The 19894-nt window shown below is 42.8% G+C and overlaps 1 protein-coding gene across 1 annotated transcript; it reads right to left on the bottom strand.

Moving 5' to 3' along the window:
• Window positions 1–208: 208 nt before the first annotated feature.
• LOC121377409 lies at window positions 209–12574 on the bottom strand. The gene is made up of 3 exons (XM_041505388.1): window positions 12417–12574; window positions 2389–2508; window positions 209–437 (listed from the first exon to the last, which is right to left on the bottom strand). The coding sequence occupies exons 1-3, from the start codon at window positions 12481–12483 to the stop codon at window positions 214–216; spliced, it is 411 nt and encodes a 136-aa protein (XP_041361322.1). The 5' UTR covers window positions 12484–12574; the 3' UTR covers window positions 209–213.
• Window positions 12575–19894: the final 7320 nt, after the last annotated feature.

The raw sequence follows: 19894 nt of genomic DNA, 5'->3' as shown, positions 1-19894 counted from the left end.
GCCACCCACTCTCACCCACCCCTAATAGAAGAATGAGTGAAATAACGAATGAATAAATGAATTACCCGTTAAATTTAAACAAAAATGGAATGATGAATCAAGAACGGATGACTGAATTAATTAACGAAGCCACAGCTCCCCCCCCCCCCCCCCCCCCCCCCCATCTCACCCTACCCGTACTCTTTTCGAAAAGAACAACAGACAAGAATGACGTCAGATACATGTAATTCCGGATAACTGGATCACAATCATCACTCCCAACATAGTCACTGTCGGCCAACTGAATGACGTCACTGACTCACTTCCGTTTCCTGTTCGTCTGCCGGTCCCGACTTGCTTCAGCGACGTACATGGCAGTTTACAGTTGATTTCTGACAGATTGTTGAGCTCGCATTGCAGATGGTAGCCTTCTGGGTGTCGTTTGCAGAGTTCCAGTTCTGTAAATAAAGTCAATTTAAAGAGACTGTCCCGAGTTTACTGTCATATAGTTTCGGACTTAACGCAGGAGAGAATTATGAACAATGATGTTGATTTGTGCATTAAAACATCGCCAGCCTCCCAAACCCTCAAGTAATATATTATAATAAATACTTGTTTCCTCCCCCGCTCGCTCTCTCTCTCTCTCTCTCTCTCTCTCTCTCTCTCTCTCTCTCTCTCTCTCTCTCTCTCTCTCTCTCTCTCTCTCTCTCTCACTATCTCCCCCCTCCCTCCCACGACTTATTCCTCCCAATAATGGTGTCGTAATACATGATATCCGGTTGTGTATGGAACGACAAACACACGTAATATGCAATACAAAAGGCTATAAAGACTGTGTCATCGTAAATTATGTTGAAATAGCCGATCGCTAGGTCATATCAGGCCCTTGTGAAGTAAAGTGCACATCATGTATAAAGATACCACTAGAGAACTTTGGTTAATTCTGACATAATATACAGTTAGAGGGAGCCCGTTGCATGTTTCCATTGTCAGTAAGGGATCTTTGATATGCACTTTCCGACAGACAGGACAGCACATACAACGGTGATATATCATTCGAGGGGCACTGGTTGGAACGGGAAAGCCTGGTAAGAGAACAGGTTCGTTGAGGGGTTCGATCTAGTGAGCTAGACCCCAACTGCGGCCTGCAATAAGAATCGGTATAAAAGGTGGGGTTTTTTTTTTTTGGGGGGGGGGGGTTGTGGGGGGCGGGGCGTAGCCAGTGGTACAGCGCTCGCTCGATGCGCGGTCGGTGTGGGATCGATCCCCGTCGGTGGGACCATTGGTCTATTTCTCATTCCAGTCAGTGCACCACGACTGGTATATCAAAGGCCGTGGTATGTACTACCCTGTCTGTGGGATGGTGCATATAAAAGATCCCTTGCTGCTAATCGAAAAGAGTAGCCCATGAAGTGGCGACAGCGGGTTTCCTCTCTCATTATCTGTGTGGTCCTTCACCATATGTTTGACGCCATTTAACCGTAAATAAAATGTGTTAAGTGCGTCATTAAATAAAACATTTCTTTCTTTCTTTGTTTTTTTGTTCAGCTACACCACTAGAGCACATTAATTAATTAATCATCGGTTATGGGATGTCAAACATTTAGTAATTCTGACTCGCAGTCATCAGAGGAAACCCACTACATTGTTTGTCATTAGCAGCAAGGGATATTTTATACGCATCATCCCACAGACAGGAAAGCACATACCACGGAATTTGACCAGTCGTGGTGCAATGGTTGGGACGATTAAAAAAACAAGATCAGTCGAATGGGTCCACCGAGTTGTTCGATGCTGCAACGCAAGGACCTCAGGCGAGTACTCGCCCGACTGTGCTAAATCCCGTCCCTGATTCATGTTCATTTCAACTTATTTTCGTGCTTATAATCCAATTAAGGTTCAAGCACGCTGTCCTGGGCACACACTCAACTATCTGGGCTGTCTGTCCAGGACAGTTGGTTAGTTGTTAGTTGGTTAGTGGTTAGTGAGAGAGAAGAGGGTGTAGTGACCTTACACCTACCCACTAAGCCCTTAAGAACTCGCTTTGGGTTGGCGCCGGTACCGGGCTACGAACCCTGCACCTACCAGCCTGTAGTCCGATGGCTTAACCACTGCGCCGCCGAGACCGGTTCCTGATTCAATCTCGTTTCCTACATTGAAGCAAACTAATAGTTTCGTCTAACAAGAAAGGGGCGGGGTGTAGCACAAAGGTAAAATGATTGAAATTGACCCCAGACCGACGGCGCACCAGGCGATCGCTTTACCACTGGAGTTGCTAAAACAAAATACATGCCAAAAGTCACTGGCGTTAAGAAATAAGTAGGTTTAACAGCATAAATATTATTCTGTTATATTGTGTTCACGAAACAATCTGACATATATAGTCTACGTTCTAGCACGTACACTTACCGGTTGTGGAATCTGACCGGACCTTTTCACACACGTTGCTGCCGATCATAAACGGAAGTTGATATTCTATGACACATTTCTTGTCCAGGCGAGAACAAGCTAAGCATCGAGCACCTGAAACTGTGAAGATATACCACTGTTATAAGCTGTGACGATGGATCAGTTATAAGCTGTGACGATAGATCACTGTTATAAGCTGTGACGATAGATCACTGTTATAAGCTGTGACGATAGATCACTGTTATAAGCTATGACGATAGACCACTGTTATAAACTGTGACGATATACCACTGTTATAAACTGTAACGATATACCACTGTTATACACTGTGACGATAGACCACTGTTATACACTGTGACGATATACCACTGCTACACACTGTGACGATAGACCACTGTTATAAACTGTGACGATATACCACTGTTATAAACTGTAACGATAGACCGCTGTTATTAACTGTGACGATAGACCACTGTTATAAACTGTAACGATAGACCACTGTTATAAACTGTAACGATAGACCACTGCTATATAATAAAGTGTGACGATAGACCACTGTTATAAACTGTGACCATATACCACTGTTATAAACTGTAACGATAGACCACTGTTATAAACTGTGACGATAGACCACTGTTATAAACTGTAACGATAGACCACTGTTAAAAACGTTGACGATATACCACTGTTATAAACTGTAACGATAGACCGCTGTTATAAACTGTAACGATAGACCACTGTTATACCCTGTGACGGTAGACCACTGTTATAAACTGAAAGATAGACCACTGTTAAAAACTTTGACGATATACCACTGTTATAAACTGTAACGATAGACCACTGTTATAAACTGTAACGATAGACCACTGCTATATAATAAAGTGTGACGATAGACCACTGTTATAAACTGTGACCATATACCACTGTTATAAACTGTAACGATAGACCACTGTTATAAACTGTGACGATAGACCACTGTTATAAACTGTAACGATAGACCACTGTTAAAAACGTTGACGATATACCACTGTTATAAACTGTAATGATAGACCGCTGTTATAAACTGTAACGATAGACCACTGTTATACCCTGTGACGGTAGACCACTGTTATAAACTGAAAGATAGACCACTGTTAAAAACTTTGACGATATACCACTGTTATAAACTGTAACGATAGACCACTGTTATAAACTGTTACGATAGACACTCTGACGATAGACCATTGTTAAACATTTTTGACGTTAGACCACTGTTGCAAACTGTGACGATATAAAATGTGAAGATATACCATTGTTATAAAAAGTGACGATAGCCAATGGTATATGCTGTGACAATATACCACTGTTATAAAACTGTAACGATAGACCATTATTATAAATTATAACCATAGACCACTACTATAAACTGACGATTGACCAATGTTATACGCCGTAAAGACAGACCACTGTTATAAACTGACGACATACCACTGTTTTAAACTGTAACGATAGACCATTCTTACCATTCTGACGATAGGCCACTGTTTAAACTTTAGACGGTATGTCACTGTTATAAACTTTGACGACAGAGCATTGTTGTAAACTTTGACGATAGACCATTATTATAAATTATAACCATAGATCACTATTGTAAACTGACTGTTATAAGCTGTGGCGCTAGGCCTATTTAATAAACTGTTAAGATACATCACTGTTATAAACTGAGATGATAGACCAATGTTATAAACTGTGACGATAAACCACTGTTATAAACTGTATCGATTCACCAATGTTATAAAATGTAACGATAGACCAATGTTATAGACTGTAACGATACACCAATGCTATAAACTAACGATAGACCAATATTATAAACGATATACCAATGTTATAAACTGTTACGATATATCACTATTATAAACTGTGACGACAGGTCACTCTTATAAACTGTAACGATTGACCAATGTCATAAACTGTAATGATAGTCTAATGTTATAAACTGTAATGCTAGATCAATGTTATAAACTGTAATGATAGTCTAATGTTATAAACTGTAATGATAGACCAATGTTATAAACTGTGACGACAGATCAATCTTATAAACTGATGATGTATCACTGTTATAAACTGTGATGACTGATATTATAAACCCCGACACTAGAGCACAGTTATGAAGTAACTGAATAATCAAGTCAATAAATATTAAAATTTTTATAAATATTTAGATTGTCTACGTTTGTTGGTGTTCCCTGTGTTGTATAAATGCATGCACGCGCATTGTGCTTCGGCATTTATACGTAACTGGAGGGCGGAACCTACCCAGTGGGAAAACGCTCGCTTGATGCGCGGTCGGTCTAAGATCGATCCCCGTCGGTGAATCAATTGAGCTATTTCTGGCTCTAGCCAGTGCACCACGACTGGTATTTCAAAGGCCGTGGTATGTACTATCCTGTCTGTGGGATGGTGCATGTCACGGGGATCCTATAATACCCGTAACTGAATAAAACACGATTATCCAAATATCTCTCCTAACTGTATATCTATTAGATCTCTCTGTATCGGGCAGTCCAAAACCCGAGTGGCTCGGCTCTAGGTATAATCAGAGATACGATATTATATAAAGTATATATATATAGCACGTTAGTTCACTAGAAAACACAACAAAACACAATACACTTTGGAATCTGTATTAACCTTAAGCTGACAAATATATTTGCCGCAGTTAATTAATTAACAACAACAATAATAATAACAACCCAGAACTAATCACTTAATTAGTTAATCACTAGGTGTCTAGTTTACACAATATTCTAATCACTTCACCGTGATACAACACGCACACATGTGATAATTGAGAAACGCTGCCAGGGGAACTTAATTAATAAAGGAATTACAACTCTATTCCTAACTGGTTAATTTTAAATTAACCCTTAAATACTCATTCGGTAACCTTGTTATACAGAATTAATACTGGTACCTATCACAATAAAGACAATAACCTACAGTTTACCTAGGTCCTCTAGGATGACTGGTTAAGCTTTAATAATTTTAGAACAGTGAAGCCTACAATTTACTTCGTCAGATTACCGGAAACACTGTCTAAATAATATTGGTATAATACAGTATTAAAATATTTAAAGTCACATCAATCACATCAAGGTTATACAACAGAGCAGAACAATATATTTACCACGTCCGGACTGAACTTATATAGATCGTTCAGTGGACGACGTTCGTTCCCCTGCAGCCTTCCAAAGTTTCTCCCCGATATCTCTAAAATCCTATCTATTTATTCAAAAAATCTCAGAGACAGCGAATATCGCCTGGGGGCCCTCACCTATCATGTGAATTTCCACCACTCCCAGAGTCGATATATTTTCTTAGATGACCAGACATACTGTCGCCAGTTCGCCAGAAATACCCCGGTCATAAACCGTTCTACCGGAGTTATTACGTAACTACTGGCCACATGGCCTCCGCAACTGGTCTGGGTGTGTACTAGGGGGTACGGTCGCGCGGAGGTATTACGTAACAAAGTGCCCACCTGGTCTAAGTGCATATTGGGAACAGCTCGACCACCATCGCGCGGGGGTATTACGTAACCACGCCGCATACGGCCCTCTGAAACAATTAACATCGCCACAGGCGAAAAAAAAAAGAGCATGTACCGTCACAGTGCATATAAAAGATCCCTTACTACTAATGGGAAAATGTAGCAGGTTTCCTCTCTAAGACTATATATCAAAATTACCAATGTGCTCTAATTGGGTTGTTAAACAAAACGAAGTTTTATATTATGTTTGCTGTTTCTTGTTTGTTTTCTTGGGTTTTATTTCATTATTTATTTCATTATTTATTTATTTAATGATTATTACTTTTTTTAATACGTTTTCGGGCGTTGTTTCTCCATTTATTTTATTATTTTGTTTCTTTTGCAATACACCAACATTTATTTTAATTTGAGTTCGATGGGAGCGTGCGTACATGTGTGTGTGCCTACGTGTGTATGTGTGTATGTGTGTTTGTATGTGCATGTTTGCATGTATGTGTATGTGTGTATGCATATATATGTCTCTACGTGTGCGCATGTCTGTATAATATGTTAGGTGTGTGTATGTGTGTGTATGTGTGTGTGTAGTTGTGTATGTACATTTTGTATGTATGTGTGTGTGTGTGTGTGTGTTCGTATGTGTGTGAGTGCGAGTGTGTATTTGTGTGTATATGTGTATGTATGTATGTATGTAACGTACGTATGTATGTATGTATGTATGTATGTATGTATGTGTGTGTGTGTGTGTGTGTGTGTGTGTGTGTGTGTGTGTGTGTGTGTGTGTGTGTGTGTGTGTGTGTGTAAAAATCGGGGTGCCCGTGTGTATATGCATGTGTATGTATTATGCGAGTGTGTGTATGTCTGTACATATTTGTGTGTGTTTGTGAGTGTTTGTGAGTGTGGCTGTGTGAGTGTGCCCTTTAAGATTCATGGGATGTACGATACCGATTATTCAGTGTGCGTGCTCGTGTGTGTGTGTCTGAGTGTGTGTGAGTGTGTGTGTCTGAGTGTGTGTGAGTGTGTGTGTCTGAGTGTGTGTGTGTGTGTCTGAGTGTGTGTGTATGTCTGAGTGTGTGTGTATGTATATGTATGAGTGTGTGTGTGTGTGTGTCTCTCTCTCTCTCTCTCTCTCTCTCTCTCTCTCTCTCTCTCTCTCTCTCTCTCATGTGTGTGTGTGTGTGTGTGGTTGTGTGTATGTGAATGTGCGTGGTTGTGTGTGTGAATGTGCGTGCGCATACCCATTCCCATATGTTTTGTTTTATTGTCACACAGTAATCTCCTATATCACACACAATTTCACAAACACACTCGACTTTAATTACACTGAACCACTCTATGTTTAGTGACACACGAACAAGTAGTCAATAGTTGGTATGTGAGACCAACTCGCTCGACACACATCCGCCGACACTCGGTGAGTAACAAACACAAGAACAATCACATCCAATTATAACTGCTGAGTAAATGTTTCCCCTCCGTATAACGATACCAACCCGTCTATGACTCGCACCAAGTAACGCCGTATAGGGACTGTACGTGTACGCCGACCGGCCGATCTGATTGTCGCACGGTGTGAGCGATCTCTGATCAGAACACAATGGCTATTTTATACTGTATGGATTTTACCTGTGCACACAGAATACAATATATATTGTATAAACTCTCGATTATACACATCGATAGTAAAATGTTTGGGTTTTCACTAAAACGAGACCCAGGCGCGGGTTTATGTAGGGACCCAAAGGACCTGATCCCTTCTGTTTTTCGTAAAGTAATTAATTTTGGTTTTCCACAAGGTGCTACCTTTGTTTTACACGGAATAGATTTGAGATCATTGAGCTGGAGTGTTGTTAAACGGTAGTTCATTATATGACACGGCAAAAACTAAGAATGGCAATAAATTAATAGCCTGCCCCCTTCCCTCATTAAAATTATAGATCGACGCCACGTGTGACACGTGGTTCAACGGTAGAACGCTTTCTCAAAGTCGGCAAAATCAAAGATTTCATATTTACGTTTGGAAATAAGTAATATATCGATTGTTTTCTTCTTTTTTAGTATTTATGTGTGATAAGTAAAGTAAAATCAATATTCATCAGGTACACACAGACAGAGAGATGGAGTGAAAGAGAAAGAGAGAGAGAGAGAGGGAGAGAGAGAGAGGGAGGAAAGAAAGATATACATGTGTATATATAAAGAGAGAAAGGAAGAGAAAGAAAGAGAGTATATTGCTCTCTCTCTCTCTCTCTCTCTCTCTCTCTCTCTCTCTCTCTCTCTCTCTCTCTCTCTCTCTCTCTCTGTCTGTCTCTCGCTCTGTCTCTCTCTCTAATATATATATATATACACACACACACACACACACACATACATATATTATATATATGTGTAATGCGAGAGAGAGAGAGAGAGAGAGAGAGAGAGAGAGAGAGAGAGAGAGAGAGAGAGAGAGAGAGAGAGAGAGAGAGAGAGAGAGAGAGAGAGAGAGAGACAGTGATGGGAAGAAAGAGATAGAGCGAAGGATAGAGGTGGTTAGAGCATGAGACAGAAATAAAAGAGAGAATGATACGTTTTAACTACACCCTATTGCTTCGGACATATCGTAAAAACTATTCAGATAATGAAAGAGGAAACCCGCTGCCGTCACGCAATGGGCTACTCTTTACCATAAGAAGCGAGCCCGGTTTTATTTTTCTATACAGTATCTCACATATAAGGTAGTACATACCACGGCCTTTGCTGTACCAGTTGTGGGGAGTGGCAGGGACGAAAAATAACCGAAATCAGCTGACCACCAATGACCGATCTTAGACCTATGGCACATCAGGTGTGCGCTTTACCACTGGGTTACGTCCCCCCCCCCCCCCCCCCCCACACACAAACACAATACATACAAAACAAATGTAGACAGTATGAACGCTTTACCACTGGGATACGTACAGCCCCCTCCCCCTCCACCACAATACATACAAAACAAATGTACACAGTATGAGCGCTATACCACTGGGCTACGTTTCCCCCCACCCCCCCAATATATACAAAACAAATGTAGACAGTATGAGCGCTTTACCACTGGGCTACGTCCCCCCCCCCCCCCCCAATACATACAAAACCAAATGTAGACAGTATGAGCGCTTTACCACTGGGCTACGTCCCCCCCCCCCCCCCACAATACATACAAAACAGATGTAGACAGTATGAGCGCTTTACCACTGGGTTACGTCCCGCCCCCCCCCCCCTCCCCCACACAATACATAAAAACCAAATGTAGACAGTATGAGCGCTTTACCACTGGGCTACGCCCCCCCCCCCCCCGACACAATACATACAAAACAGACGTAGACAGTATGAGCGCTTTACCACTGGGCTACGTCCCCCCCCCCCCAACACACACAATACATACAAACCAAATGTAGACAGTATGAGCGCTTTACCACTGGGCTACGCCCCCCCCCCCCCCCCCCCCCCTCCACAATACATACAAAACAAATGTAGACAGTATGAGCGCTTTACCACTGGGTTACGTCCCCCCCCCTCCTCCCCCACACAATACATAAAAACCAAATGTAGACAGTATGAGCGCTTTACCACTGAGCTACGTTTCGCCCCCCCCCCCTACAATACATAAAAAACAAATGTATTCAGTATGAGCGCTTTACCACGGGCTACGTCTCGCCCCCCCCCCCCCCCACAATACATACAAAACAGATGTAGACAGTATGAGCGCCTTACCACTGGGCTACGTCCCCCCCCCCACAATACATACAAACCAAATGTAGACAGTATGAGCGCTTTACCACTGGGCTACGTCCCCCCCCCCCCCCACACACACAATACATACAAACCAAATGTAGACAGTATGAGCGCTTTACCACTGGGCTACGTCCCCCCCCCCCCACACACACAATACATACAAACCAAATGTAGACAGTATGAGCGCTTTACCACTGGGCTACGTCCCCCCCCCCCCCACACACACACAATACATACAAACCAAATGTAGACAGTATGAGCGCTTTACCACTGGGCTACGTCCCCCCCCCCCCCCACACACACAATACATACAACCAAATGTAGACAGTATGAGCGCTTTACCACTGGGCTACGTCCCCCCCCCCCCCACACACACACACAATACATACAAACCAAATGTAGACAGTATGAGCGCTTTACCACTGGGCTACGCCCCCCCCCCCCCCATACACACACAATACATACAAACCAAATGTAGACAGTATGAGCGCTTTACCACTGGGCTACGTCCCCCCCCCACACACACACAATACATACAAAACAAATGTAGACAGTATGAGCGCTTTACCACTGAGCTACGTTTCGCCCCCCCCCCCCCCTACAATACATAAAAAACAAATGTATTCAGTATGAGCGCTTTACCACTGGGCTACGTCTCGCCACCCCCCCCCCCCCCACAAATACATACAAAACAGATGTAGACAGTATGAGCGCCTTACCACTGGGCTACGTCCCCCCCCCCCCCCACAATACATACAAACCAAATGTAGACAGTATGAGCGCTTTACCACTGGGCTACGCCCCCCCCACCCCCCCTCCACACAATACATACAAAGCAAATGTAGACAGTATGAGCGTTTTACCACTGGGCTACGCCCCCCCCCCCCCACAATACATACAAACGAAATGTAGACAGTATGAGCGCTTTACCACTGGGCTACGTCCCCCCCCCCCCCCCCCACACAATACATACAAAACAAATGTAGACAGTATGAGCGCTTTACCACTGGGCTACGTCCCCCCCCCCCCCACACACACAATACATACAAAACAAATGTAGACAGTATGAGCGCTTTACCACTGGGCTACGTCCCCCCCCCCACACACACACAATACATACAAAACAAATGTAGACAGTATGAGCGCTTTACCACTGGGCTACGCCCCCCCCCCCCCCCACACACACAATACATACAAACCAAATGTAGACAGTATGAGCGCTTTACCACTGGGCTACGTCCAGCCCCCCCCCCCCCCACACACACAATACATACAAACCAAATGTAGACAGTATGAGCGCTTTACCACTGGGCTACGTCCAGCCCCCCCCCCCCCCCACACAATACATACAAAACAAATGTAGACAGTATGAGCGCTTTACCACTGGGCTACGCCCCCCCACCCCCCACCCCAGAATACATACAAAACAAATGTAGACAGTATGAGCGCTTTACCACTGGGCTACGTCCCCCCCACCCCCCCCCCCCCCCACAATACATAAAAACCAAATGTAGACAGTATGAGCGCTTTACCACTGGGCTACGTCCCCCCCCCCCACACACAATACATACAAAGCAAATGTAGACAGTATGAGCGCTTTACCACTGGGCTACGCCCCCCCCCCCCCACAATACATACAAACCAAATGTAGACAGTATGAGCGCTTTACCACTGGGCTACGCCCCCCCCCCCCACCCTCACCCCACAATACATAAAAAACAAATGTAGACAGTATGAGCGCTTTACCACTACGTTACGTCCCGCCCCCCCCCCCCACAATACATAAAAAACAAATGTACAGTATGAGCGCTTTACCACTGGGCTACGTCTCACCCCCCCCCCCCCACCACAATACATACAAACCAAATGTAGACAGTATGAGCGCTTTACCACTGCGTTACGTCACGCCCCCCCCCCCAACAATACATACAAAACAAATGTACAGTATGAGCGCTTTACCACTGGGCTACGTCTCACCCCCCCCCCCCACCACAATACATACAAACCAAATGTAGACAGTATGAGCGCTTTACCACTGCGTTACGTCACGCCCCCCCCCCGCCGACAATACATACAAAACAAATGTAGACAGTATGAGCGCTTTACCACTGGGCTACGCCCCCCCCCCCCACACACACAATACATACAAAACAAATGTAGACAGTATTAGCGCTTTACCACTGGGCTACGTCCACCCCCCCCCCCACACACACACACAATACATACAAAACAAATGTAGACAGTATTAGCGCTTTACCACTGGGCTACGTCCCGCCCCCCCCCCCCCCTACACACAATACATACAAAACAAATGTAGACAGTATGAGCGCTTTACCACTGGGTTACGTACCCCCCCCCCCCCCCCCCACACACACATACATACAAAACAAATAAATGTAGACAGTATGAGCGCTTTACCACTGGGCTACGTCCCCCCCCCCCCCCCCCCCCACACACACAATACATACAAAACAAATGTAGACAATATGTGCTGTTTCAAATGATTGAAATGACATCTAATTTTCATTTTCTTCTGGGGTTTTTTTGTTTTTGTTTTGTGTTTATTTATTTGTTTATTTGTTTATTTATTTATTTATTTATTTATTTATTTATTATTTATTTAAAAACAAATTATTTTTTGTATTATTATTATTATTATTATTATTATTATTATTATTTTAATAACTTGTATTGCGATAAGTAACTTCTTAAAACTTATAACCAGAACAAACTAAATCAACATACTCACCGATGTGGTTGTGAATTATATAAATGAGAAGCAGTACCGCTTGTATTGTGAATATATTGGAGATCATAGTTAAAACCACACCACCTCTGAAGTCCTGCGTCAAATTAACAGCCCGCTGATAATCCTGATAGTCCAGTCACCGCCTCACAATGGACACACTGATTTCTCGTACTGCGCATGGAAGTAGCGAAACAATTGTTTCCGGTAACAACCCTCAAATAGAGCGCCGGAAATATGGTGTACAAACATTGCTAAATGTATGATAGTTACCATGTACATTAACAGGGGCGACCGTAGGGTGTTTCCATGGATGGGGTGCAATGTCTAAAAAAGGGCATCTGCAGTATTACAAAAGTACGCCAACATGCATTATGAACAGAAAATCACCCTCCAGAAGCGCCTCACTGAAAAAAGGTCCTCACTCGTTATATTCAAGGGGCGAGACGTAGCTCAGTGGTGAAACGCTCGCCTGATGCGCGGTCGGTCTGACGTCGGTCACCATCATTAAGCCCAATGGACTATTTCTCGTTCTAGCCAGTGCACCACGATTGGTGCATAAACGGACGTGGTATGTGCTATCATGTCTGTGGGATGATGCATATAAAACGATCTTCTGCTACTAAAGGAACAAATTAGCGGGTTTCCTCTCTAAGACTATACGTCAAAATTACGAAATGTTTGACATTCAATAATAGATGATTAAGAAATATATCTGCTCTAGTGGTGTCGATAAACAAAACAAACTTTAACTGATCGGGGAGCGGGACGTAGCCCAGTGGTAAAGCGGTCGCTTGATGCGTGGTCGGTCTGGGATCGATCCCCGTCGGTGGGCCCACTGGGCAATGTTTTGCTCGACCCATTGCACCACGATTGGTACATCAAAAGCCGTGGTATGCGCTATCCTGTATGTGGGATGGTGCATATAAAAGATCCCTTGCTACTAATGGAAACATGTAGCGGGTTTCCTCTCTAAGACTATATGTCGAAATTACCAAATGTTTGACAGCCAATAGCCGATGATTAATTGATTAATGTGCTCTAGTGGTGTCGTTAAACAAAACAATTTTCTTTAACTGATCGTTACATGCATGTGTTACATATTGAATTCCCGGGACAGTTTGTCTATGGCGTTCAAGGGTGGTGTGTGGGGGGTGGGGTGGGGGTGGGGGGGCACACACTCATCAGCCTCCCTGTGGGTCCGCGTGTAATAGTATACTAGCCTAGATGGTCATCCGGTATACATACGACTGATGTTTGTCAAACTACGTTGTAACGGGGTCAGGGAACATGCATGTGGTAAAGGCCCATATAGACTGGATGCGGCGCATGCGCGTGGTCTGACTGCTGCGTCCAATGAGTCTCCGGCTTGCGTTGTGGGCATACAAACTATATCATTATTTCATTGCAGCTGACTGCATGCGTGTTTTTTTGTAGACGCATGCATACACCCCTGTACCACGGTGAGGTTACAACACACGCAGGGGTTATAGGTCTTAAATTCACACTTCGTGTTAGGAAGGAAGGAAATATTTTATTTAACTACACACTCAATACAATTTATTTACGGTTATATGACATAGGATATACAATTAAGGACCACATAGATATTGAGAGAGGAATCCCTCTGTCGCCACTTCATGGGCTAGTCTTTTCGATTAGCAGCAAGGAATCTTTTATATGCACCATCCCATAGACAGGAGAACACTTACCACGGCCTTTGATACACCAATCGTGGTGCACTGGCTGGAGCGAGAAATAGCCCAAATGGGCCCACCGACGGAGATCGATCCGAGACCGATCGCACATCAAGCGAACGCTTTACCACTGTGCTACGTAGCGCCCCACTTAGTGTTAGTGTTCAGACTGCGGTGGAATGTTCCTTTGTAAACAAAGCAAACCAGTGCGTCAGATGTGTATGACCATGACCATGACGTAAGAAGAGTTCCTTCTTCCTGCTCCGTCGGTAGGATGAACCGGACATCGGTGTAACACAAGCATAGGCGTGCAGGCTCCCATATTTGTAGAGAGTGGTGATGGGGGGGGGGGGGGGGGGGGGGGGGGCAAGCTGGATCTTGGCCGAATTAAACAAAAATGCCCGTATCTGGACAATGACAGCTAAACAGCTAAATAGGGTTCCGAACGAATCACTACGCATTTTAAAATCTTCAGGACACAATGATGAAAATACATGATAAAAAGGTCTCAGGTTAGAAATTTTTTTCCCGAATATCTGTATCATTTTTGCCCGAATTGGAGATTTTGCTCAAGTACTAGGGGAGATGTGCACCCACCCCCCACCCCCCACCCCCCCGCCCCTGTCTCGTACGCTTATGAATACAAGTCACATGTTGATAAATATATCAAGTTGCTTGTCCCCATGCATTACGAGGTGTGTTTGTGTGTGTGTGGATAGTTCAGTAGTAGAACTGTTACTATTACTAATCGTCAACAAAAGACGAAAGCAATTTCATAGAGTTCTTTATTGCGGGTACTAGCAAAAAACTCTGTAAAACAATAACAATAATCTTAAAATATATAACACACGATGATACATACATCTGCATAAAAAGATACTAAAGCTATATAAATATACTCAGCAGTATGTTTATAAAAAATAGAATACTCTTGATTAAATAGAGAAAAAACACCGCAAAAAAGACCCCAGGCTCACGCCTTCGGTCAAACATGAAAACGTTGCGTGATCAAATAAACAATAACACCCGCAAATCTAAAAAATCCATATGATTATCTCCTAATTCAGGAAGCTTTTTTTTTTCTCTTTTTTTCACTGATGTGAAATGAGAGTATCTACCCAGCATAGAAGCTAGAGTTTGTTGTATTCTGACGCCAGCTTAAAGTGACAGACCCTAGTTTTTAAATACTATGGCGTAGTTTTCAATTATTAACGACTGGTGTATCAAATAGTGTGGTATGTGCTGTCATGTCTGCGTTTACTGGCTGGTATATCAAAGGCTGTGATATGTGCTAACATAGTTTATGTTTTGTTAGCGGTATATCGAAGATTGTGGTATGTGTTGTCGTTTTTGTTACGACTGGTATATCAACAGCTGTGATATGCCTTGTTACGGATGTGGTTTTTTAAATTGGTTTATGCTAACTGCTGTCCTGTCTATAAAAAGTAGAAGAAAAAGAAAGAAGTTTCTTGACAAATTACCATCAAATTGTATTAACACTCATTTTAATTAAGTGCGTCGTTAAATAAAACGGTTCTTTCTTTCATTTTAATTACAAGGGTGAAAGAACGACATGTTTTATTTAACGACGCACTCAACACATTTTATTTACGGGTATATGGTGTCAGACATATTGATAAGGACCATACAGATAGAGAGAGGAAACTAGCTGTCGCCACTTCATGGGTACTCTTTTCGATTAGCAGTAAGGGGTATTTTATATGCACCATTCCTCAGACAGGGTAGTACATACTACGGCCTTTGTTATACCAGTCGTGGTGCACTGGCTGGAACAAGAAATAGCCCATTGGACCCACTGACGGGGATCGATCCCAGACCGACCACGCATCAAGCGAACGCTACGTCCCGCCCCAACAGCGGTGCAGATAATATGCTGGAACAGCCACTGCAGGCAACTGTACGGATTGTTACTAGAAATCAATATCAAGCACAAAGAAGCTAGATACAGAACTGTCTGTGCAGGCGCAGTTGCTTTATGTCAGTGGTCCGAACAGTTTCCTTTCACCCTCTTATCAACATGAGATTTGACGGTAAATTGTTATTAAATGCTGTCATGTTTGTTATGAATGGTGTATCGAATGTTGTGGTTTGCGTTGTTGAATATATACATAAAAGACGTGTTGCTGCAAAAAAAAAAATTTAATAATAATAATAAACAAATAAACAAATAATATTGAAAAACGATACATGCATATTTTGTTTGTAAAAAACCCAGTTATGGATCACTGGTCGGTGCAAGTGGTTTACACCTACCCATTGAGCCTTACTCAGGGTTTGGAGTCGGTATCTGGATTAAAAATCCCATGGCTCGAGTGGGATCCGAACCCAGTACCTACCAGCCTATAGACCGATGGCCTAACCACGACGAAACAATTCCATGAAGTCAATAAAAATCAGATACACGATGAGCTAACGAACGTTTAACGACACCCCATCACGAAACAATTCCATGAAGTCAATAGCTGCAACACATTTACCATACTGTCAAAATAATCACTTCTAACGGAGTAGTGAAAGTGTTCACCTGTTCAAAAACCTCGACAGATTGGGTCCCCACATTGTCAGAATCAGTAGCGGCACGTGTGCGGTTGTGTGACATGCACCGAATGCTAATTGATTTCCTCCATGTATACCCGACATCGATAATTTTAAGGAATAAACAAAAACAACTTAGTAAAATTAACGGTTTTAGGGGTTTGTAAAGTTTTGTTAATAATAAATTAATAATAATAATAAAGAAATAAACAAATAATATTGAAAAACGATACATGCATATTTTATTTGTAAAAAAACCATTTAAACATTACGCATTGTCACTGAAATACTTACGGATGATTTAATGTTTTTATAATTATAATTATAATTATAATTATTATAATGTTTTTATAATAATAATTATAATTATACTAATTATAATTACAATTATTATAATTATAATTACAATTATAATAATAATTTACTAATTACAATTATTATAATTATAATTATAATATATAATAATAATTATAATTATGATTATAATTATGATTATAATTATAATAATTATTATAATAATAATTATTATTATAATTATAATTATAATATTATAATTATAATAATTATAATTATAACAATAATAATAGTATGATTTGTTTACATTTGCGAATTCCAAAAATAAATTCCAAAACATTCATTAATTAAAGTACTAATTATGATTCTACCTTCAGACAGCGGTTAGCCTACGTTAACAAATAAGACGAAAACAAAAAAATCTACACAAGAAAATAAAGAAGGTTATTTAAAAAAAAAAAAAATAATAAAAAAATAATAAAAAAATAATAATAATAATAAAAAAAAAAATAATAATAATGATGATGATTTAATGTTTTTATAATTATAATAATAATTATAATTATAATAATTATAATTATAATTATAATAATTATAATTATAATTATAATAATTATAATTATAATAATTATAATTACAATTATTATAATAATAATTTGCGAATTACAATTATTATAATTATAATAATTATTATAAAAATTATAATAATAATTATAATTATAATAATTGTAATAATAATAATAGTAGCAAGGGATCTTTTATATGCACCAGCTCACAGACATATGATATGCCAGTCGTGTACTGGCTGGAACGAGAAACTGGAACGACCGCACATCAAATGAGGGATTTCCACTTTGCTATGTCAAATATATTTTCCATTAGTAGCAAGTGATATTTTATGTGCACTATCCATCAGACACGATAGCACATGCCATGGCATTTGACATACCAGTCGTGGTGCACTGGTTCGAACGAGCTATAGCCCAGTATGTCCACCCACTGGGATCGATCCCAGACCAATCGCTCACCAGGCAGCCACTATGCCACTGGGCTACGTCCCGTCCCTTGACTTTATCACTCGCTCACCAGGCAGACACTATGCCACTGGGCTACGTTCCGTCCCTTGACTTTATCACTCGCTCACCAGGCAGACAGTATGCCACTGGGCTACGTCCCGTCCCTTGGCAGACACTATGCCACTGGGCTACGTCCCGTCCCTTGACTTTATCACTCGCTCACCAGGCAGCCACTATGCCACTGGGCTACGTCCCGTCCCTTGACTTTATCACTCGCTCACCAGGCAGACACTATGCCACTGGGCTACGTTCCGTCCCTTGACTTTATCACTCGCTCACCAGGCAGACACTATGCCACTGGGCTACGTCCCGTCCCTTGACGCTATCACTCGCTCACCAGGCAGATACTATGCCACTGGGCTACGTTCCGTCCCTTGACTTTATCACTCGCTCACCAGGCAGACACTATGCCACTGGGCTACGTTCCGTCCCTTGACTTTATCACTCGCTCACCAGGCAGACAGTATGCCACTGGGCTACGTCCCGTCCCTTGGCAGACACTATGCCACTGGGCTACGTCCCGCCCCTTGACGCTATCACTCGCTCACCAGGCAGCCACTATGCCACTGGGCTACGTCCCGTCCCTTGACTTTATCACTCACTCACCAGGCAGACACTATGCCACTGGGCTACGTTCCGTCCCTTGGCAGACACTATGCCACTGGGCTACGTTCCGTCCCTTGGCAGACACTATGCCACTGGGCTACGTCCCACCCCTTGACTTTATCACTCGCTCACCAGGCAGATACTATGCCACTGGGCTACGTCCCACCCCTTGACTTTATCACTCGCTCACCAGGCAGACACTATGCCACTGGGCTACGTCCCGTCCCTTGACTTTATCACTCACTCACCAGGCAGACACTATGCCACTGGGCTACGTTCCGTCCCTTGACTTTATCACTCACTCACCCAGACACTATGCCACTGGGCTACGTCCCACCCCTTGACTTTATCACTCGCTCACCAGGCAGATACTATGCCACTGGGCTACGTCCCACCCCTTGACTTTATCACTCGCTCACCAGGCAGACACTATGCCACTGGGCTACGTCCCGTCCCTTGACTTTATCACTCACTCACCAGGCAGACACTATGCCACTGGGCTACGTTCCGTCCCTTGACTTTATCACTCACTCACCAGGCAGACACTATGCCACTGGGCTACGTCCCGTCCCTTGGCAGACACTATGCCACTGGGCTACGTCCCGCCCCTTGACTTTATCACTCGCTCACCAGGCAGACAGTATGCCACTGGGCTACGTCCCGTCCCTTGGCAGACACTATGCCACTGGGCTACGTCCCGCCCCTTGACTTTATCACTCACTCACCAGGCAGACACTATGCCACTGGGCTACGTCCCGTCCCTTGGCAGACACTATGCCACTGGGCTACGTCCCGCCCCTTGACTTTATCACTCGCTCACCAGGCAGACACTATGCCACTGGGCTACGTCCCGTCCCTTGACGCTATCACTCGCTCACCAGGCAGACACTATGCCACTGGGCTACGTCCCGTCCCTTGACGCTATCACTCGCTCGGGGGCGTGACGTAGCCCAGTGGAAAAGCGCACACCTAATGCGCAGTCGGTCTCGGGTCGATCCCCTTCGGTGGGCCCATTGGGCTATTTCTCGTGACAACCAGTGCACCACGACTAGTATATCCAAAGCCATGGTATGTGCTATCCTGTCTGTAGGATGGTGCATATAAAAGATCCCTTGCTACTAATGGAAAAATGTAGCGGGTTTCCTTTCTATGACTGTGTCAAAATTATCATATGTTTGACATGCAATAGCAGATGATTAATAAATTAATGTGCTCTAGTGGTGTCGTTAAATAAAAGAAACTCCTTTTCTTG

Source organism: Gigantopelta aegis, chromosome 7 (assembly GCF_016097555.1).
Source record: "Gigantopelta aegis isolate Gae_Host chromosome 7, Gae_host_genome, whole genome shotgun sequence".
In the NCBI taxonomy this organism is placed as follows: domain Eukaryota; kingdom Metazoa; phylum Mollusca; class Gastropoda; order Neomphalida; family Peltospiridae; genus Gigantopelta; species Gigantopelta aegis.
The sequence above is the reverse complement of the archived record's forward strand: the minus strand, read 5'-3'. Positions and strand labels throughout refer to the sequence as shown.